At 54.3% G+C, this 22,594-nt stretch overlaps 1 protein-coding gene across 3 annotated transcripts in view; it reads left to right on the top strand.

Annotated features, from left to right (window-relative positions):
- The window catches only part of LTBP2 (latent transforming growth factor beta binding protein 2), a 111,945-nt gene that overhangs the window by 62,463 nt on the left and 26,888 nt on the right, over nucleotides 1-22,594 (top strand). For all 3 annotated transcript variants that reach the window (XM_042252771.2, XM_027972022.3, XM_042252770.2), the window contains exons 9-17: nucleotides 9,081-9,155; nucleotides 12,665-12,787; nucleotides 14,449-14,613; nucleotides 14,873-15,088; nucleotides 16,160-16,179; nucleotides 16,632-16,671; nucleotides 17,591-17,704; nucleotides 20,002-20,130; nucleotides 20,834-20,962. In XM_042252771.2, coding sequence (XP_042108705.1) covers nucleotides 9,081-9,155; nucleotides 12,665-12,787; nucleotides 14,449-14,613; nucleotides 14,873-15,088; nucleotides 16,160-16,179; nucleotides 16,632-16,671; nucleotides 17,591-17,704; nucleotides 20,002-20,130; nucleotides 20,834-20,962 — 1,011 coding nt within the window. The remainder of the gene's footprint in view (nucleotides 1-9,080; nucleotides 9,156-12,664; nucleotides 12,788-14,448; nucleotides 14,614-14,872; nucleotides 15,089-16,159; nucleotides 16,180-16,631; nucleotides 16,672-17,590; nucleotides 17,705-20,001; nucleotides 20,131-20,833; nucleotides 20,963-22,594) is intronic.

Below are 22,594 nucleotides of genomic sequence, written 5' to 3'. Positions count from 1 at the left end.
CTTTATCCGCATTTGTTGGGGGAGAAAAATGTAGCTCAGAGAGGGCTAAAGAGCTTCTCCAGGGTCACACAACTAGGACCAAGGAGCTATATTTCAAATCACACTGTGTCTAATGCTTAACTAATCAGGATCTCCGTAATCGGTGAGGGGGGTGGGGGGGACTAGCGAAATTCGCTCAGTCATGTCTGACTCTTTGCAACCCCATGGACCATACAGTCCATGAAATTCTCCAGGCCAGAATACCGGAGTGGGTAGCCTTTCCTTCCTCCAGGGGATCTTCCTAACCCAGGGATTGAACCCAGGTCTCCCTTATTGCAGGCGGATTCTTTATCAGCCAAGTCACCAGGGAAGCCCAAGAATATTGTAATGGGTAGCCTATCCCTTCTCCAGCAGATCTTCCCAACCCAGGAATAGAACTGGGGTCTCCTGCATTGCAGGCAAATTCTTTACCAACTGTGCTATCAGGGATGCCCTGGGACTGCCTGATCCGTAATCAGCAAGGGGTGGGGTGGGGGTGTTGGGGCTGCCTAAAGACAACACCAGTCAGGATACTAGCCCAGGATTTCAGTCAAGAGGGTGCATCCCAGGACTGTATTCCAGGTGTACATGAAAGCCAGCATCTGGCCAGAAGACTGGATTGAACAGACAGGCAAGACACCAGCCTGGAGCACTGGTCTGAGTTAAGGGAGATGTGTTGAAAAAACAAGGGGTTGGGGGAGGAGCAGGTAGGCTTGTTCTGTGTGGTTTGGTGAGGGGGAGAAAGCAGATGTATGGAAGTTTCTATCAGGCAGAGCTCAATTGGAAGCTGAGCAGTAGGGACAACTTATTAAAAACTGCAGCTATCTAGCTCTATAGTGGTATGTTTCCAGAAGTCCTCAGCCCCCCACCACGAAGAGCGTGCCTACCAAGAATTAGCGAGTAGAAGGAGTGGGAGAAGGAACTTGATTTTCAAGGGGATGGAGGTTTATGTAGATGTCTGGAAATTGATTTGAAACTCTCAGTAGAAGGAAAGCCTTGGTTTGGGTTGGTTTTGCCATGGTCCTTGCCCACAAGGGGTGTTCCAGCAGTTGGTTTGTGGTGTCAGCCCCTGGGGAGAATGCGCGTGTGAAGGTGATGTTTGAGGGGGCTAGGGCAGAGAATCCTAGTGTGAGTCATGGCAGCATCACCCTGTCATGTCCTCCGTGTGTGTGTGTGTGTGTATGTGTGTGTTAGTCGCCCAGTCGTGTCCAATTCTTTGTCCCTCCAGGCTTCTCTGTCCCTAGAATTCTCCGGGCAAGAATACTGAAGTGTGTATCCATTCCCTTCTCCAGGGAATCTTCCTGACTTAGGGATCGAACCTGGGTCTCCTGCACTGCAGGCAGATTCTTTACCATATGAGCCACCAGGGAAGCCCCACATCCTCCTTCAGTTCAGTTGCTCACTCGTGTCCGACTCTTTGCGACCCCATGAATCGCAGCATGCCAGGCCTCCCTGTCCATCACCAACTCCCGGAGTTCACTCAGACTCACGTCCATCGAGTCAGTGATGCCATCCAGCCATCTCATCCTCTGTCGTCCCCTTTTCTTCCTGGCCCCAATCCTTCCCAGGATCAGTCTTTTCCAATGAGTCAACTCTTCGCATGAGGTGGCCAAAGTACTGGAGTTTCAGCTTTACCATCATTCCTTCCAAAGAACACCCAGGGCTGATCTCCTTCAGAATGGACTGGTTGGATCTCCTTGCAGTCCAAGGGACTCTCAAGAGTCTTCTCCAACACCACAGTTCAAAAGCATCAATTCTTCGGTGCTCAGCTTTCTTCACAGTCCAACTCTCACATCCATACATGACCACAGGAAAAACCATAGCCTTGACTAGACGGACCTTTGTTGGCAAAGTAGTGTCTCAGCTTTTCAATAGGCTGTCTAGGTTGGTCATAACCTTCCTTCTTAGATGCTCTTAATTCAGAAGGTGTGATTTGAGCCGGGCACCATGCTTGTTCTCATTTCGTTGCATGCTAATCACACCTCTAGGTGGTGTTCCTATCTTCATTTTATAGATGAAACTGGCCCTGAAGCTCCAGGTCTATGTGACCCCAGCCCCTAGTTCTAATTGCTCTGTAATCTGCTTCCCCTGCCTCTTGGCTTGGGCATTCACTGAACTAGAGGACCTGGGCCGGGGGAAGAGCTGTGCCCGGGTGGGGCTCCTGTTCCCTGCAACTCTGGGTCAGAAGCCCAGTCTCCTGCCCTAAAGAAATGAGATTTTCCGAATTGCAGTTTGTTGGGCTGAAAAAAAGTCATGACTCTTTGGCTCAGGGTTGTTCTGAGAGCTTCCAAGGGACTCAGCCTCCTGGGAAATGTGCCTCAGCTCATGTTCACACCCTTCCTACCCCCGCCGTGGCATCACTGACACGTGGCATCTCTGGCCTGGAGAGCCCCAGGGAGCGGTGGGGTCGGGGTGGCTGGTGTGGTACCCATTTGAGCCAGGTATCTGACCAGACCCCTCCCTACCTCATGGTTCGTAGTGGCTGAGACACCCATTTTGACCTCAAATCCACCCTGAAGAAGCAGTCAGAACCCATCTTTGGGTGGGATTTCTGAATCACTGGTAGCAGCGAGGGTGAACCATCAGGACTTCACCACCAGAATAATGGACATTATGATAATATTCAATATGTGACAAGCCTCACGCTCAGACATTTTCTTGCTTTAGTGTTCACAATAATGCCCCGAGAAAAGAATAGTCATCTTCATTTTACTGATAAGAAACCCAAGGCTCAGAGAGTTACTTGCCCAAGTCTCTCCAGCCAGTAAGGAGCAGCCAGCCAGCTTGTTGTCCTTAAAACTGTGTTGCTGGAAGGGAGAGAGGGAGGGAGGGAAGGAGGGAGGGGGGAGTTCAAGGGGAGCATCTCCAGGGACTGTGCCAGGCCCTGAGCTAGCTTTAGTCTGATGTTGATCGTTTCAGTAAAGTTAATTCTCACAACAACTCATAAACTGAGTTTCTATTCCCACTTCTACATGGGAAAAAAATTAAGGCCTTGAGGGAGGTTAAGAAGTGTGCCCCAAGTCACACAGCTAATCAGAGCGGAGCCAGGAATTAGATGTGAGCCTGCCTGTCCCAGCACCAACACCCTTTCCGCTGCCCCCAGGGGAGTCGAAGTTTTCTTTCCAGCTTACCCGCCAGAGTTTGCAAATCAGGACTGAAGCTTCAGCCTGTACATGTGCCCGTGTGTATCGAGCTTAGCCTCATCCAGCGTGTGTGTGTGTGTGTGTGTGTGTGTGTGTGTGTTCTCTGGACCCTCCACATCTCCCTGCTACAACCATCTGTCATCACAGGCTGAGATCAGTGTGGCTTGTAAACAGCCCTGTAGCCAGACATATGTCTCCCCCCATCTCCTCCCCAAGCTCTGTCAACAGAGTCGGGGCCAAAACTGTCTCCAGCAATTAGTTTGCCCTTGTTGAGGCCTCCCTGGGGATTCCAGCAGCTGAGGGTAAGACTCAGCAGGGCAGGGGCAGGCTGCACCCAGTGGCCCTTCTGCTTCCTTCTGAGAGCAATGGAGGGTTGGCAGTGAGTGGACAGGGCCTGAGGCCAGGGCTGGAAGACTGAGCTCCAGGCCCATGTGGCCCAGGTTTCCTGACCAGGAAAGTCACACATATCTGCTTGACCTGCTTCCCAGGCATCTGGGGATGTTCAGACTCCTTGGAGTCCAGGTTGAGTCCAGCTGACCCCTCAGCAGCTGCTTTTGCTTCTCAGGTCAAGGTCCTGACTGCAAGGCCACTCTGCAAGAGCCTCTTTGAAACACCCATGGGAATCTCAGCCCAGCACTCTGTCTTTCCAGATCCACAAGTCCTCTGCTCTCTGACCCTGGTTTTATCTTGATCTGGCTGAGGGGCCATGGGAGGAGCAGAGGGTCTTCACTGTGTCCTTTATCGATTCTATATGATTCTCCCGTTGTACACAGTGTGGAGCATTTGCCAAGGATCTGATTATTTCCCCAGCATCTGATGAATTCCTCTGACCTCTTTCAGGATGACTCCGCCTTCCTTTTCTCATTCACTCTCTTGATCCCTTGTTCTTAATGAGGAGGAGGTCCCAGGAAGAGTAATACGTCTCCTTCTGGGCAGGTATCACCCTATGGCCTCTGGACCCTGGTATTCTTGTCCTAGACAACTCCTAAGGCTTGTCATGAATTCATGAATTCATTCATTCATTTGTAGTTAGTAGAGGGATGGTTCAGAATTTGTCTTCTGGAGGCAGATTCATAATCCCAGTTCCATTCACCAACTGGGTTACCTTGGGCATGTGTCTTATCCTCTTTATGCCTCAGTTTGCTCATCTGGGAGTTGGGGATAAGATTAGTATCTCCAAGGGCTGTTATGATGATTAAATAAGTTATTACCTGTAAAGTCTTTATAAAAGGGCCTAGCCCATAGTACAAGATATTTTGCTGTGCTGTGTCAGTCACGTCTGACTCTTTGCAACCCCATGGACTGTAGTCCACCAGGCCCTTCTGTCCATGGGGATTCTCCAGGCAAGAATCCTGGAGTGGGTTGCCATGCCCTCCTCCAGGGGATCATTCCCTGGCAGATTCTTTACCAGCTGAGCTACCAGGGAAGCCCACGAGCCTTTTTAATGCTTGCTATTATATTATTCATTCCATTTTGATTGAGTGCCTGTATTGTTCCATGTGCTGGGCATATTTCCAGAGACGTAGCAATGACAGAGAAGGTAAGGTTCCTGTCCTCACAGAGCTTACACTTTGTCAGGGGAGCTTGACAAAGAGCTTACAGTTTACCAGGGGAGATGGACAAGCAAACAGGCAGCGACAGCACATTTAATCACTATGATGAGGGAAGGCCCGTGTGCATTGGGAGCAGTTGAGAGATGTGCCCGGTGATACCCGCCTTACCCCATCAATGCCAAAATCTCACCCAGAGCCGTGGATGGGTGCTGCGTTCTCATCCCAAGCCAGGGTCTCTCCCTTCCACATGGTCGTCTGACCTTTGATTTTCTTTCCCTCAAAGGGATATAAGTAGATTCTTCTGGATCGGATGCTGCACTTGTCCTTACAGAAGCTGGGAAGCAGCCCCTTATAGATGACATGGCCTCTGTGAGGTGTGAGGAGAGGCGCTGAGGTTCCTGCTAAAGTGGGCATTTCACCAGGAACACTGGCTTCGGCATTTCTCTATAAGAAGCCTGCCCCCACCGAGGGTTGTCCAGTCAACGGTTTCTCTTCAGGCCAGTGAGAGGGCAGAGTCCTCTCCGGAGGAAAGCACTTTACAGGAAAAGCATGTGTTTCCAGACTCACGGAAGAGCCCAGCTGCTCTCAGTTCACAAGTTCCCCGCGTTCACAGAGTTTCCTGAGGGTGCCACGGCTGGGTCCACCCTTCCTCTGAGCCTAGCTCTCTGCCACCCCTCTCCTGTTTGTTAAAGAAGCACAAAGTTCGTGACAAATATGTATACGTATGTATATATGTATTACAACTTCAATTTACAATCCTTTGTTAAAGTTCTGCCTAATTTCTCCCCCGGGGCACCAGCTTACTGACCTGGCCTCCTGGCTTCCCAGCTTCCTCCTCTCCGGGTGGGGGAAGCACCCTTCACAGCCAGCCAGAAGCTTGGTTGCAACCCTGACTCAGCCCCCTCTGAGCTTCACCGTCCTTCCTAATCTGTTAACTGGGGATAATGACCCCTGCCTCGCGGGGTTATTGTGAGAGACCGGACCATATGCGCCGAAGGGCTCCAGCCTCCGACGCGCCGTCCAGATGTTCCCGGCCCCCTGGCATCCGCCTCGCGCCATTCCTTCCCACCTTCTGCTCCTCATAAATCAGCTCGCCTTTTGAGTTTCCCCAAACAGCTTCCCCTCGTGCTTTTCCTCCTCCCTGTCCTCAGTTCTTGCCACCAGGCGCCAGGCCAGACGCTCACATTTCCCAGCCTCACCCCCATCCATCTTCTCAACGTCGGCAGCGTTTCCAGATCCCTTGCTTATCTCTGCACTGCGGCCTTTTAGGCTGTTTCCCCCCATGTGGATGAAGACATGCAAAGCCTGGGGAAGACCGTTTGTGGCAAATTTCAATTTACAATCCTTTAACCTTAAAAAAAAAAGAGAAAAGAAAATGAAGTTTTACTCATTTATGGCTTCACTCGATCTCTATGTCAGGCAGTTCCAAGCATCCTCAGGCAAGAGTGGGCCTTCCAGGGAAACACAGCGCCTCCTCGTGTTTGTCCTTGGTATCACAACACGGACCGCACGGCAGTGTTCCGCTTGTGGGTTTTTTCAGTTAGGTGGTTGGCTGTTCGGAGAAGGCAATGGCACCCCACTCCAGTACTCTTGCCTGGAAAATCCCATGGACGGAGGAGCCTGGTGGGCTGCAGTCCATGGGGTCACTAAGAGTCGGGCACGACTGAGTGACTTCACTTTCGCTTTTCACTTTCATGCATTGGAGAAGGAAATGGCAACCCACTCCAGTATTCTTGCCTGGAGAATCAGCCTGGTGGGCTGCCGTCTATGGAGTCGCACAGAGTCGGACACGACTGAAGCGACTTAGTTAACTAAAGTAACCCTCACCAAATGGAGAAGTGACTCTAAAACACTCTTGCAAAGAAACAAGATTTAAGATAATACGAATAATTGCAATCACTTAAAAATGCAAGGCTGATGATTCTCCTCTGACAGGTCATTAGCCATATTCCAAGGTAAAAGTAACAACGGCCTCTCACATGGGACCCAAAATGGACCCCAGGAGTCAGATGATCAAGAAGGCTATACGAAAATACAGCTTATATCTAGCATCATTAATATCAAACCCTGCCTTCGGTGTTTAATGTGCCCAGAGATAACAGCTAATGATGGACTAAAATCTATCTTGATTAGAAAAACATTTTAAAACACCAGGGGACTTCTCTGGAAGTCCAGTGGTTGCGACTTTGAGCTCTCAGTGCAGGGGCATGGGTTTGATCCCTGGTCAGGAAACTAAGATCCCACATGCCAAAAACAAAAACAAAAGGAGCACCGAGTGAGTGCACACGTGGCTGTACAATTGGGTGAAGGTATCCTGGACCGCAAGGAGGTCCGACCAGTCCATCCTAAAGGAGATCAGGCCTGGATGTTTGCTGGAAGGACTGATGCTGAAGCTGAAACTCCAATACTTTGGCCACCTCATGCGAAGAGTTGACTCATTGGAAAAGACCCTGATGCTGGGAGGGAATGGGGGCAGGAGGAGAAGGGGATGACAGAGGATGAGATGGCTGGATGGCATCACCGACTCGAAGGACATGAGTTTGAATGAACTCCGGGAGTTGGTGATGGACAGGGAGGCCTGGCGTGCTCTGATTCATGGGATCACAAAGAGTTGGACACGACTGAGAGACTGAACTGAATAGGTATTCCTAATGCCTCTCTTGGTACTTGCAAGAATCTATTTCAACAATAAATATTTGAAGAACTATCTATTGTGTAAGCCACTAAAGGCTGAATCTATATGGAAGATAGAGGACCTATATTCTCAACAGTATATGACTTCTTGAATAAAGATAACATTTACCCAATAACTCTATAAGCTCAGTTGATGTTAGGACCAGCAAGGTAATGGAGCCGAAGAAGGCTGTTTGTAATGTCCCCTCACCACAACCTTCATAGGCAAGCTACTGCCACAAAGGAGTCAGAGCTAGGAGAAGATACGTTGACACAGGAAATCATCACGCTGTTAACTTTATAAAACAAGACATTAAAAGTATGATGTTATCTTTACAGAACTTCATGTTGCAATAGTATCTGTAGAATCCCTGTACCCTTCAGAATTAGTGGCTATGACTTGACAAGGAAATTATCAAACTGACACACGAGTTCTTCTTTGTTTTTTTTTTTTTAAACAGAAAGATAGATGCTCCACATTTGTTGCCTTTACCTTTGGTGACAGGTAGCTGTCAGCAGTATACCATCTGCTAGTGCTTTTGAAGAAAAAAAAAATTTAAATTAAAACATCTTCAAAGCACTTCTTTGGAGGTTGACATGTAAATCTGTCCCTCCAAGGTAGTGGAGATGTTTTCTCTGTTTCTATTAGATGTCATTTTTTTTCTTTTTAATGCACACTTCTTTTCTCTCTCTCTTTAAAGTAAAGGGGAATGTGGTGAAATCAATATAGGAGTTATCAGCACCAAAGTACTGAGAGTTATTGCCTGGTTGGTCCATCTGGACTCAGACTGCTGCCCAGTTTTGTTCACTATAATCTTCAAGCAAGGATGCTTTCCAAGCAAGTCGTGATGGGAGAGAGACTTTTGAAAATGGATGTTGGAAACAATCCCATCATCATGTGATTTGTTGCCGTAAATCTGCTCATTTGCATCCCTGAAAAACTTGAGAACGGGTTTTCTAACTTTTTTGAATTTGTCAGCGTAACTTACTGACCTTAGGGAACATGAAACTCTACTAACCAAATGTCAACATGGTTGAAATTGCATCACACAGTTGGTGAGTGTGAATGAATGAATATCATGGTTTTATAAGCGCAACCAATGGTGAACATCTTCCATCTCTATCTGAGATTCCTTGTCTCAGGTAATGCTGTGAATGGCAGCATTAAAATTAAACAGCAAAAGAAACCGAACTTAGAGCCCAGCTGTGAACTGTCATATCCAGATGTTTAAACACTAACAAAATAACTATAGTTGTGTAAGACGCAGCCATTAGGAGAAAGTGGGTGATGGGTGCAGGGACCTCTGTACTATCTTTTGCAACTTCCTGCAACTCTGTAATTACTTCACAAACAGAAAGTAAAAACTGAATAAAACTTGTTCAATCACATGTTTTACAACATTGATATCATATAATATAAACTGTATCTAATATTATAACTATATACAAGATATATAGTCACTTAGTATCATTTTTAGTCATAGCAAGATGCGCTGAGAGTAGCCTGGTGAGAGCCAGGGAAAGAATTTTGGCCAGGAGGCACAGCTGCCCAGGATGATGGCTTAGGGCAGGGGCTGGGGCCTCATAGCTGCAGGGTGGGCTGGACCTCCAGACTGTGCCCCACTTCCCAGCATGGGTGACAGAGGAGCCCAAGGGCCCTCCACTGAGACCTGTCTTTATCTTCACTCCTTAGCCTCCCCAGTGATTGAAAATGGCCAGCTGGAGTGTCCCCAGGGGTACAAGAGACTGAACCTCACTCACTGCGAAGGTAAGGATGACCAGGCCCAGGGATGGGCTTGGGGAGCCGAGATGACAGAGGTATGATAATGCAGAGAGACTCTCCCCCGTGATAGACGTAGTGGCTGCCGCTGTCTGAGTGGTCTTTGCTGGACCAGTAAGCCCCAGCTTGGGGCGGGGTGAGGGGGTGCCTGCCAGCTCCAGGGCCTAAGGAAGTCAGAGGGTAGTGATGGTGCAAGCTGAGCAAGGGCCTGGGAGCCAAACTGTCCCCTCCACTCCTTCTCCCCTGCCCCCCACCCAGATCTAGGGCTGTGTGGTGCGGCAACTCAGGGTGCTATCCCCACATATCCATTCCCCTCCTGGGCTGCTCTCCCTGGAACAGGAGGACTTCAGACTCCAGGGTGGGAGATCAAGTCAGTCTGCAAAGATGGGATCTCTGCGGACTTTTCCAAGCAAAGCCCCTCAGCTTCTCAGGCCTCCTTCCTGGAGTGGAGCAGGCACAGGCAGAGGTGGGGCCCGGGGGAAGGAGACCCTGAAGCACAGTTCCCAGGCCTGGCTGACCTGGCTGGCAGGCTCTGTGAAACCAGCTGAGGCCTGGATGCTCTGCATTAAAGACCCCTCCAGAGGGACAAGGCCCAGGGGCGCCTCAGGACCAAAGAATGGGAAGGGGGGCGCTCAGCCATGGCTCTGAGCAGGGAGCCCTTGTTGGCAGTGGGCCTGGCAAGAGGTATGATGTGAGCTGGGCCTGCCAGCCCCTGGGCGGCCCCTGGGGTTGAGACAGATGCCCTTTGGGGAACTGGACAAATTGCTGTCTGTATGGTTTGTTTTGGGTGAAGCCAGATTAGAGGCAGGAGATTGACTCAGATGGCCTCCTAGGTCCCCTCCCCTGGAGGCTTCTTCAGGTGAGAGGAGTCCGGGCTATCTCTGCCTGTGGGGATTTCCAGCCCATGGATAAGAACTGGTGCCTGGACCAGGCAAAAGGAGAGGCCTCTGATCTAGCCCAGCCTGGGGGATCTGCCTCCCTCAGGGGCAATGAAGCAGGACCTCATGGCGAGTGGGTGTGCAGAGAAGTTAGTATTTTTGCCCTTAGAGAATGCAGTGGGGCTGCTCATATCTAAACCATCCCCAGTGGCCTCTCTGCCTGGCAGGTCTCCCGGTCTGCAGGATTAAAGTGATTCCCAGGATCTCAGCTGGGCTCTCTACCTTTCTTCCACTGAGCTGCCGAGGGGCCCTTCCCAGGAGACCCTGCCCCTGAAACCTCCTCCTATCCATGTCTGTGGCTGCAATCTCCCTGTCTGGGATGGGACCCCTCATCTCTGCACCTGTAGGAACCGCCCCTATTATCTCCATCCTTGTTGCCTACTTCCGCAGGCAGTAGAGGGTATTGCTATAAGCTACATGCATTGCAATAGGTGTTAGGTCACAGTGATGGACGAGACACAGCCGCTGCCCCAGGTGAAGGCAGATGCCTCAACAACTTCACACAATGAGAGAAGTGCTCTCGAGAGGAGGAGGCACTGGGTGCATTGGCATCCGTTCCAGACTGGAAGATCAGGGAAGCTCCAGGTGATACTGGGCTTCCCTGATAGCTCAGTTGGTAAAGAATCTGCCTGCAATGCAGGAGACACCGGTTTGATTCCTAGGTCGGGAAGATCCTCTGGAGAAAGGATAGGCTACCCACTCCAGTATTCTTGGGCTTCCCTCATGGCTCAGCTGGCAAAGAAACTGCCTGCAATGCGGTGATATCTGACCTAGACTTTAAAAACGAGTGTGCTCTGCTGTATGCTAAGTCACTTCAGTCATCTCTGACTCTTTGCAACGCTGTGAACAGTAGCTTGCCAGGTTTCTCTGTCCATGGGATTCTCCAGGCAAGAATACTGGAGTAGATTGCCATTTCCTCCTTCAATGGATCTGCCTGACCCAGGGATTGAACCTGCATCTCTTGGGTCTCCTGCATTGGCAGGCAGATTCTTTACTACTAGCGCCACCTGGGAAGTACAGGGTTGGCCAACTAAAAAGGGACATGAGGATTCCAGACTGAGGGACCAGCATGAGCCAAGAAGCAGTTTGGGCTGGCTGGAGTACCGCCAGTGTATCCACAGGGGACTACACAGGCATCCCAGGGTCTTATCAGAGCCACCGGTTCAGCCACAGGCTTTTGGAAAATGGTGGAGAGCCTTGGATACCAGGTGAGAGTTTAGAGACTCCCTCTAGGAGGTGATGGGGAGCCCAGAAGCTTCTCAAGCAGACGGTAGGCAACTCAGATTTGTGCTTAGATGTCAGTCTGTCCGCAGTCTGGAGGCAGATGCAGTCTGGAGGATCAGTTCCCTTCTCATCTCTCCCTCCCCCAAAAGAACATCCAGCAAGGAGTGGCTCCCTTTGGTGCCCAAGCTGGGTCATCTTTCAGCATCTTTATTCCTGTGCCCAGTGCCTACTCCCCCAAAAGCCTGTGGGCAAGCAGGTGGCTCTGGGCTGCCAAGTGTTACCTGCGGGTCCCAGAGCTGGGTGCCCATCATAGATCTTCCAGGTCCACCATCGTCAACAAAGGTGCCATCACCAGGAGGGCTTCTAACATCTTGGAGTGTGAGGGTTGGGATTTCCCCTGCCCTCCTCCCACTGCCTGCCTCCAGCCTCTCACCTCATCTTCCTTGCTGAGGTCCCCCATCCTGCAGCTTCTCACTATGGACACGACCCTTGGATCTTGGGTCCAGCAGAGTTGCTTTGGGGTCTACCCAGGAAGACTGAATAGGAGGCACTGGGTACCATTCTCTACCCTCCAAGCCACCTCTCCCCTTATTTGCTCCTTGTTACTTCCCAGGATGCCACTTACTAGCTGAGTGACTTTGGGCAAGTCACTCCTGGAGCCTCAATTTCTTCACTTATAAAATGAGGCCGTGTGGACCTACTTGATAAAATTGTGAGAAGTAAATAAGATATCATATGCAAAGGCTTCCCAGGTGGCACAGTAATAAAGAATCTGCCTGCCAATGCAGGAGACATGGGTTTGATCCTTGGGTCAGCAAGATCCCCTGGAGTAGGAAATGGCAACCCACTGCAGTATTCTTGCCTGGAGAATCCCAGGGACAGAGGAGCCTGGTGGGCTCCAATCCATGGGGTCACAAAGAGCCAGACACAACTGATCGACTGAGCGTGCGCATACACACACACACACACATACACACACACAGACACACACACACACACCATATGCAAACCAGCTGGTGTGGTCCCTGGCATGCTAGGTACTCAATGAACACTAGCTCTTAACATTATGACCATAATCACCAGTTCCTGGACCCAGTGATTTGCAATGTTTATCTAATTTTATCCCCCTAATGGGACTACATGGTGGTTACTACTATTATCCCCACTTTACAAAGGAGAAATTGAGGCCCAGCGAGGGGGATCACACTGAGTAAACAGCTCTCTTATTGCTGTTCTTCTACTTGGAGAATCGTAGAAGAGCTCTGCCTGTTCCTCCCCTCCATCACGAGTGGGTGGGGTGGGGTGGGCCCCTGGTCATCTCCCTGCTCCCCACAGATGTCAACGAGTGCCTGACGCTGGGCCTGTGCGAGGACTCAGAGTGTGTGAACACAAGGGGCAGCTACCTTTGTACCTGCAGACCCGGCCTCCTACTGGATCCATCCAGGAGCCGCTGTGTGTGTGAGTGCAGGGAGGGGCCAGGGTGGGGGTTCTGGGGGACAATAAGGGACCCTCGGGGCCCACAGGCCAGGCTGAGAGCAAAAATGCCCCCAGACCCCAGGCTGCCTCTCCACCTAGGACTGGGCCCCAACAAACCCCCTCTGCTTCGTCCTACTGGGATGGAGACAGTCTTCAGGCATTTCTTTGAAGGCTTTGCAGTTTGGGATTTTCTACCTCCTCTGTTTCTCTCTAATCATTGCTGTCCCATCTGTTGCCTCATCTGCTTTGGGGAGATGTGCGTTGCTGTGATATCTCGCTGAGCTGTGGCTGCCTCCTCCAGCGCCTGAGCCTAGCTGCCTGGGTCCTTTGCTGCAGACTTTTCTTAAAGAGCCTGCCCATCATAGAAAGAGCCTGCCAGCCCCAGGGCCTTTCCATAAATCCCGTGGTCCCCGTGTCTGGATGTGCTCTGTGTCCGTGAGCACGGACGTGTCACTAGTCATCTCAGCATCGTGTCTGTGTGTGTGCCTGTGTGTACACTCAGGCAGCTGTTTCCAGGGACCTCTGTGGTTTCCAGCTGGGAGAGGCCCAGGCTAGCAGTCACCTGCCCACGGCCCCCCCTCCACCTCCCACCCTCGTTTGCCACTCCCCATGGCAGAACTGACATCACAGCCCAGACCAGGGAGGCCTGACCAGGACTGAATAAAACCAGTCTCGACTGGACTCTGCAAAGTAGCAACCCAGCTCAGGTTGGCCACCCAAGGCTCAACAAAGCTCCCTGTGGCTGGCCAAGCCCTCAGCCTGTGAACTGCCAAGTCCTGGGTCTGGGAGACCACAAGACAAACAGACTCGAGCACCACCCTCACAAGAGGGAGCACCCTTGCAAGGGAGAGACTGGACCCAGCGTCCCCAGTGTTCCCAGAGAAGATAGTAAGAGGAGACAGCAAAGGATGAGGGGATACAGAGTCAGGAGAACATGTCAGGAAGAGTTCACGGTCACTAATGTATCAATGCTGGAAAGAGACCCTCCAGGCAGGGAGGCAGAGATGGCCCCAGCTGTTATTCTCTAAGCCCCACATGGCTCACATTCACTGCAGTCCACAGGATTTTGATTCATGGATCTAGCCCTCCATCCGTCCATCAGCAAGCATTGACTGAGCACCCGTGTGCACCAGACACCACCCCGGTTGCCTGGGCTGCGAAGATGGCCAAGGCAGGGCCCCTGTCCTCCAAGCTCCCCATCAGTCCGCTGGTTCTCACCTTGACTCAGCTACCTAGGGAGAACTGTGGCCCTCAGGGCACACCGTGGGCCCCCCAGGATGGCTTTTGTCAACAGAATCTGAGACAAGCAGGCACATCCCCTTCCCTGCTCTCAGCTCTCCCATGTGAGGGTGGGCGCCCAGGCCCCTCAAACAGATAACCTGAGGAGGGGCTGAAGCATCCCTGCAGCCCTTCTTCCTCGCGTTCTGTGAGCACTTTCAGGGCTCCAACTTCCAGACCAAGACACAGGCCTGGCCGATCTGAGCCCGTGTGGCCGGCCACTGCACCATCCTCTGCCTTTCCCCTCCCGCTGGCTACCTGTCCACCCCCACCTGCCACCCATCACCTTCCCAGCCCCACCTGCTGCCATACCTAGTGACCCACCCCCTCCTGCCCACCCTCACCTGCCGCTGTGCCCGTTGCAGCGGACAAGGCCGTCTCCATGCAGCAGGGGCTGTGCTACCGGCTGCTGGGGCCCGGCACCTGCGCCCTGCCTTTGGCCCAGCGGATCACCAAGCAGATATGCTGCTGCAGCCGAGTGGGCAAAGCCTGGGGCAGCCTGTGTGAGAAATGCCCCCTGCCTGGCACAGGTAACCCTCTGTCCCCTTCTCGGCCCTGGCCACTGAGCTGCTTCCTCCATGCCAGTAGCCGCTGTCCCCCAACCCTGGACCTAACCTAAGGCCAGAGACCCTGACTCCTCCTCCCTAACCGACTCCTTAACCCAACCTGGGGCCCCTCCTTCCTCGCTGCCACATTGCCTTGCCCCCCTAGGAGGGAGGGAAAGGAGGGCCCTGGATTCCCTCGGGAACAGCACCCCCTCAGCTGGTCCTCTGACCCTTGAACTCGCAGAGGCCTTCAGGGAGATCTGCCCTGCGGGCCATGGCTACACCTACTCAAGCTCAGACATCCGCCTGTCCATGAGGAAAGCTGAGGAGGAGGAACTGGCCCGGCCCTCGAGGGAGCGCAGCCCGAAGCGCAACGGGACCCTGCCCGGGCCAGCAGAGAGGCAGCCACTGCGGGCGGCCACCGGCACCTGGGTGGAGGCCGAGACCGTCCCCGACAAGGGTATCTGGTTTGGGGAGGAGGTCTGAGGGCTTCCCCGCCCCCTCAGGTTACAGCACCTCAGAGAGAAGTGGGGTGTTTATCCTGGGCCTGTGGCATCCCACCTCGGGGGCATTAGGAAAGGGAGTTGGAAACGCAGCCTGGCCTTGGGAATCTGCTCTTATGGCCTGGCCTGATAGAAAGGCTGCACCTGCTCCTTTGGGGTCAAGAGGTGCCCATGTCCCAGAGAGCTGCTGGAGGGGGGTCCATAGCACCCCCCCCCAACCACCGCTGCCCCTGCCTTTCCATCCCCTGCCCTGCCGCGCCGCTTCTGGGGCTGGTGCTGGCCCCTGGAGGAGCTGTCAGATGCATCCTGGGAATCTTGGGGCTTCAGATCCCCACCCATGGCCTTAGAGTCAGAGCATTGGCTCCTGCTCAACTGCCTGGGGCCCAGGAGGCATGGGGCTGGAAAGATACGGGGCTTGCAGCACCCCTGGCAGGTGCCCCGGGAAACCATGCAGAAGGCACACTTGGGTTACTGGTGGCATGGAGTCCAAGGACGCATTAGGACAGGGAGAGCTATGTGACGAACAGCGTGCTCCACGAACCAGGAACAGACCGACAGGGCAGTCAGGCAGGGCCCCAGTAACCATGGTAACTGGGCGCTGGCCAGGAGCAATCCCCCCCTTCCTGGAACTGTCACATTGCCCTGGAGCCTGGAGCAGCCCTGTATGGCCCGGAGGCTTGGGAGGGAGGAGGCGGCAGCTCAAGGAGGGTTGCAGAGGACAAAAAGGGTGGACTGGCCCAGAGCGGGTGGGCCTCCTGTCGCCAGGGGCATTCAAGGAAAGCCAGAGGCGTCCTCTCGCCAACTGACCACCTTGTAGGCCCCCCAGCCCGGGGATCCTGGGACCTGGGCTGGCCAGTCCTGGAAGGGTGGCAGGGGCAGGTAAGACGAGTCAGAGCTGTCTCTGCCACCGGGCCTGCTGTGGACAAAGTAGGGAGGTCACAGAGAGAACCAGCTCTGGCCGTGGGGGGCGGGAGCAGACAGCCATACGTGGCCTCCCTGAGCTCACGCTCTCACCTTTTCCTCCCCAGGCGACTCTCAGGCCGGCCAGGTAAGTGCGTCATCCCACCAAGGAGCTGGGCAAAGGTGGCAGAGACCGGGACCTGGTAGCCCTGAGGCTGCAGGGCAATGTCACATGAGGGAGGGAAGGGAGAAAGATCCAGTGTATGCAGGATTTTGCTTACAGAGATGCCAAAGTGGGAGAGTTGATCCCAAGACCCAGTTGTACCCTGAAAGAACTAACAATCGCAGCTCTGGTTTTTCCGGCAGCTGCAGTGCAAGTTGTGTCATTTGAGAAGGTCGGCGGGGGGGCCCCTTCAGAAAGAGAACAGGAATGTGTCCTGTTAGTCCTGGCTGTTCCTCAGACTTTCATCACAGCATATGAGGTCTAGAGCTGTGTGCTAAGCCACTTCAGTCATGTGACCCCATGGACTGTAGCCCACCAGGCTCCTCTGTCCATGGGATTCTCCAGGCAGTGAGACACCTTCTCCCGTTTCTGTGCAGGTGACAACCGGCGTTACCCAGCCATCCACCTGGGTCCCAGGTGAGTGCCTCCTCCTAGTGGTGCCCAGGAAACAAAGGGAAGGAAGGAAAGACTATAACTAGGAGTAGCGATAGTACACATGAGCTGATGCCAGAGGCTCGGATCAGGTGAGGTTGCGGGTGATGTCAGAGGTGAACGCTTTTCCTGGGAGCTCTGTACACCTAAGGTGTTAGAAGGTCACTGAAAGACGCTGCCATGCCTTGTGAACACCTCCCCAGCTGCAGCACTCGGTCTGCCCTTCGTGGTGCTGAGGCCAAAAGGGGCCAGAGAGGAATAAAAGAGACCGAAGAGGAAGAGCTGGCTGAAGCGGGGGCAGGTCAGGTCCAGAGGGCCCTGCTCCCAGGCCTGCCTTCCCTCAGGAGATGGTTAGAGCTTTGCAGAGCCCATCAGGAGATGGTTAGAGCTCCAAAGAGCCCAGCTGGCTGGCTGGTGGGACAGGACATTGTTCAGAAGTCAGCTTCAGCTTCCTTTGCTGTTAAGCGGACACGAATGCTTGCCCCGCTGCCTCTTAAGGCAGGTGAGATGTTGGTGTTTGAGGCAGAGCTCTGTAACTCTAAAGTGTTTTGCAAGCAGGAGAAAGCTGAAGTAGGCCCGGCTTCGGCTTGTCTCCAACAAGCTAGGGGCCGTGGATGAGTGGCTGTTCCCGCAAGCCTCCGCCTCCTCCCCTGCAAAGCGGAGAGTGAGACTAGATGTGCTCTTAAGTGTCTCTGATTGTTTGGAGCCAAGTGGAGTTTGAGGAGACTAGGAGGCAGAGGGGATGACCTGCCCAGGTTCCAGCCCTTGTTCTCAGAGTCTGACGGCAGGGGGCAGGGAAGGGCACTGCCTGGCATCTTTGGAGGGAGTGCTGTCCAGGAGGTAGGAAAGTGGGCAGCCCAGGGGCCAAGGCCCACCTGCACCCCCACCCCTCTTCCCTCCACAGGAGGTGCCCTGGGAAGACCAACACCATCAGTGCCTGAACAGGGGATCCCAGAGGCCAGGGAAGAAGCACAGGTGACTGCCCCCACCGATGTGCTGGTGACCCCGGCGCCCTCAGGTACGTGCAGCGGCCCCTCAAGGTGCTCCCGGCTCTCCCCCACCAGATGCACAGTGCTCAGTGGACTCCTGACGGAGTCAGCACCCCCAGCTGCATCCCACAGAGGGCACGGGGTGCCCCTAGTGGCCGGAGGAGTCCCGTCTGGAACACCAGTCAAGCCAGGCAGGAGAGAGAGGAGGGAGAGTTGGCCTTCCAGGAGAACCCTCTCCAGGGAGGGGCGCCCGTGGGGCCTCCAGGATCCTGACTCTTCCAGGCTGTTGACCCCGAGTCGGCTGAGTGCCCTGGTGGCAGGCAGCCTCCTGCCCACGGGGAGGGCCGACTTTCAGGAGGAAAAGCGGTTCTATGTCTAAAGTTGTTTGGCTGCCTGGGAGCTTGTGTCCCTGGCTCTGGCCGCTGCCGTGGTGAGGGGGTGTGGTGCGGGGGAGAGCCCTGGCATACCTACCTTGCTCTGGAATGCGCCCTCCTCAAAGCCTCCTTGTCTGGGGACTTGGTTCCAGAGAAGCAGGGCCGGTGCTGGCACAGCCGCTCCCTGCTCACGTGTGTGGTCACGTGTGTGTGCTCACATGTGCACATGTGCTCATGTGTGTGTTCATGTATGTGTATGTGCCACGCGTGTGCTCGTGTGCTCACAAGTGTGTATTTGCTCGTGTGTGTGCTCATGTGTGCATGCTCGTGTGTGTATGTGCTCACGCATGTGTGCTCACACATGTGTGCTCACTTGTGTACTCATATGTGTGCTAACACGTGTGTATGTCCACGTGTGTGCTCACGTGTGTACCCCCACGAGTGCCCTCGTCAGGGCCTTGCTGCTTTTAACCTCATAGACTGAGGTCACCTTGGGGTGAGGGGTATTTCCTTCAGCGGAGGGAGAGACCCTATAGGTTGAGGGAATAGTCCAGAGAGTGATTGGGCTGGGAGTTTGGCCTTCCTCGGCCTGAACCAGGACATCCCCGCTGGCCCCCCGGGACCCCTCTTCTCTGGGCTCAGTGCACTGCTCCAGGGAGTTTCCTAGGCGCCCCCACGGCTCAGCAGGCAAGATGAGCTGGGTTCAGGGGCAGAGCTGGGGCGTCAGCTTTGTGGGGACACAACCCCGCACACACAGTCCAGAACCTTTCTCCTGGTCCCTTCCCCCCTTTCCATCCCCAGCCTTACCTCTCGGGGAGGACATGTAGCTCCTGGCTGGGGGTCCTCCTGAGCCCCCAGGCTGACACAAACTCGGAGCCAGGCCAGGGGCAGGGTAGCCTCACACACAGGCCAATGTGGGCATTCAGCTAAGTTCAGCCTAGCAAACACTGAGAAGCCCCGTTATGCGCCAACACAGGCAGGTCCCGGCCCATTCCCTGGGGTCTCCAGGGTTTCCCCAGTGCTGTGGGGCAGGGCAGGGAGCCTGGGTGTCTAGGCTTCAGGCTAAGACCTACCGTGAAAGCCTCTCTCATTCTTTCAGTCATCTGTTCATTCAGCATGCTTTAAGTGCCAGGTACCTTTCTAGTGTTAAGGACACAGGTTCAAACGAGGTATAATCTCTGCCTTCCGTGCAGCCTCAGCCCTGAGTCCTGGTGAGTCTCAAAACTGTTTCTGAATTCAGTATCCACCTCCCACTTTCTACCCCACTACCACCACCCAGGGCAGTCCTTGTTTAATTCATTTCAGTGGGTTTCTTGGGGCCCCTGCGTCTCCCCTCCCACGCCAATCCATCTGCCACCTTCCTGCCTTTCTGATCAAGGTGGTATATGAGAGGCGTGGTCTTCCTGAGATGGCTCTGATCATACCCCAACTCCCATGACCCCCTTTCTTACCAGCTTGTCTTAATGTGGCATTCAAGGCCCTGCTTAGCTGGCCCCAGCCCACCTCTACCCTCATCACCTGGCAATTTTCCCAAGACCCTACTCACCAGATCTGTCTGCCTGTCTGGGAGAAACTGGGCAAGGTGTACCAGGGGAGGGAAGCCCTCGCTCTGGGTGAGAACTGACCCTGTATTCAGGGTGAGGTCAGCCTGGGGACTTCAGGGCTGGAGGCCCTTTGCTGGGACGTAGGACACAGGTTACTGGAACCCCTGGGTCTCGGTCAGAAGGATGCGCTACTGCACGCTCCATCCTGGTATGGCTCGGGTCCCTGGGAAGAGGGGCCATGCGTGGGGTCTTATACAAGGCCTCGCTGCACGTGGATGTGCGAGGGCCCAGCCAAGGCTGGGGTGAGGCTCCTGTGCTCGCATGCCCTGCCCCACCCTCCCCCATCCCAGTCCACTGCCCTCACCCGGCCCCACACCGCCACAGCCTCAGTTGTGCTGTCTCCCACAGGCATTGACAGATGTGCTGCTGGGGCCACCAACATCTGTGGCCCGGGCACCTGTGTGAACCTCCCGGATGGATACAGATGCGTCTGCAGCCCCGGCTACCGGCTACACCCCAGTCAGGCCTACTGCACAGGTGTCCACGCGGGCGGCTGGGGCTCACTCGGCGGCTGGGGTGGGTGGGGGCAGAGCTGGGGGCCAGTCCAGAGGCCAAGGCAGCCGAAAGTCCAAGCAGTGCTGTGTGGTTGGTGGGCAGAGGAGCCGCAGTCCCCGTGGACAAAGCTAACCTTAACCTTGGGGAGGCTGGTCTCTGGAAGGACCATCTGAGGAGTCTTCAGGAGAGTGGGAAGCCACCCCTGGGCCTTGGAGCCCAGAAAAAGAACTCCTTTTACTTGGCGCCCTCGGCTCTGAGATCAACCACCCCTCAGACTGGTCATCTTGCTGTCTGCATGGCAGACGGAAGCCTGACCTGCTGCCTCCACCGCGGCCATCCCTGGGGGAGAGGTTTGGAGGCACAACACATAAATAATCCAGTGTGGGCCTGATCCACTCCCCCAGTATTTTATACAAGGGAGACGCATCTGCTGTGCCTTGAAGGAGAAAGGAAATGATCAGAGGGACACAGGGCAGAGAGGGGCCCTTCGTTCCTGAATGAGCCCGATGGACGGACTTCAAGGTTCCCAGGCTCAGAGATTTTTCGTCTCCCGAGTCTCCTCTGCTCCCTCAGCCCCTCCTTGCCCCACAGCACCATCCCCTATCCAGCCCTTAGCATGGCAAGTGGCTCAGAGGTACCCAGAGGAGGACCTCCCTGACTGCCCTCCCCGTCTCCCTCTGCTCAGATGACAATGAGTGTCTGAGGGACCCCTGCAAGGGAAGGGGACGCTGTGTCAACCGTGTGGGCTCCTACTCCTGCTTCTGCTACCCGGGCTACAAGCTGGCCGCCTCGGGGGCCACACAGGAATGCCAAGGTAAGCTGAGCCGCCCTTGCCCCTGGGAGGGTACAGGACCCCACAGGTGGTGTTTGGGTGGAGGAGGATCACAGTACTGCAGTGTGGGGAATGGGGGGACCGCAGGAACTGAGACCAGGGCTCAGACTTGGACCTGGGAGGAAGCAGCCTGCACTGAGGCTGAGGTTGCTGAGACCAGATGGAGGGGTATGAATCTGAAAGGCAACAAAATATTCACCAACACTCCAAGGAACTGTGACGGAAGCCAGGAGTATGAGGGGAAACCCAGGGACATGGCTAGAGATGAAGATGAGCAGCCAGGCCCCCAAATTCTGAGTGACAAGGAGTTTCTTTCCCATTGGGTACAGAGGGTGACCTGTAAGGACACCAATTAGTACTCCTGGCAGCCTGGGGAGCAGGGGCACCTTTGCTGGGAGATGCCTACAAGCTTTAAGCTTCCCTGGGAAGCTCTGCATGGGGCCTCTGGACAAGGACGCTTCCAACAAAGGCCCTTTAATATGCAGCATTTATACCGCATGTGAAACACTCCACTTACATTTTCACCAACGAGTTTACAGAGAATAGGGTGCAGTGGTTTCTAAGCAGTGCCGTAAGACTCATAACCCAGTCGGAATCCTTCACCTGGAGAATGGCCCTGCTGTTCTCAGGACTCGCGTTTCTGGTTCTGGCCCGGGAGCCGTGTGAGCTCTAGGGGTACTGCGCTGAGTAAGGCGTGGACTCTGGCACTGTGGAATGCGGACGCACTGGTTCCGTGTGGAAGAAAGTGCGAAGGTTTCCCACAAGGATGTTTGAGTGGGGCCAGAATAATAACAGCTACTGTTTAATGAGCTGTTCTCATGTGCCAGCGCCATCGAGAGCCCTTTATTTTGTGACGCTCATCATCCCACCCAACCCCATGCAGTAGAAACCCTTATCCCCATTTCACAGTTTAACAAACGGAGGCTCAGAGAGGTGAATTGAAACACCCAGAGACCTCACACCTAGAGCCGTGGCTGAGCTGGAAGCAGAATCAAAATCATCCTGGCCCCAAAGCATGGTTTGCTTCCAGCACACACACACACACATACACACACATACACACACATACACACACACACATACACACACACACGGTAAAGGAAAAGAGGAAGCGGAGGGTATTTCGGGGGAAGGGAAGCGTTTCTGCAGAGGGCAGAGCCATGAACAAGCCTGGTGCACTCCGGGAATAACAATAAATCCAGAGTGATGGTAGCGCCCGGTATGTGGAGGAAGTGGCGGGAACCCACGCCAGGCTGAAGTGCTTGGTTGCCGTCCCGCAGACAGCGGCAGCCAGCAGAGGTCTGCGAGCAGAGGGCGGCGGTGCGGTCAGCCGGCTCTCAGGGAGGTGACTCAGGCAGCAGTGCTCAGAACAGCCTGGAGTTATCGAGGGCAGAGGCCTGGGGGCTAAGGGGCTTCTCTGGTGGGCTTTGCAGCCTTGGCAAGTGCTGTGGGCCGGAGGCACTGCTCCCTGCAGGCCCAGCCCAAGGTGCTGGCCCGGGACAGGCAGTGGCTGCTGCAGGGAAGGGTGTCACCAGGTCTGACCCAGACAAGGGGACCTGCCACATGCCAGCCTGGGTGCCTGGATGTCTCTGTCAGCCTACCAGCTGGAGGAGG

This window comes from Ovis aries, chromosome 7, assembly GCF_016772045.2.
Source record: "Ovis aries strain OAR_USU_Benz2616 breed Rambouillet chromosome 7, ARS-UI_Ramb_v3.0, whole genome shotgun sequence".
In the NCBI taxonomy this organism is placed as follows: domain Eukaryota; kingdom Metazoa; phylum Chordata; class Mammalia; order Artiodactyla; family Bovidae; genus Ovis; species Ovis aries.
This window is presented reverse-complemented; position numbering and strand designations above follow the sequence as displayed.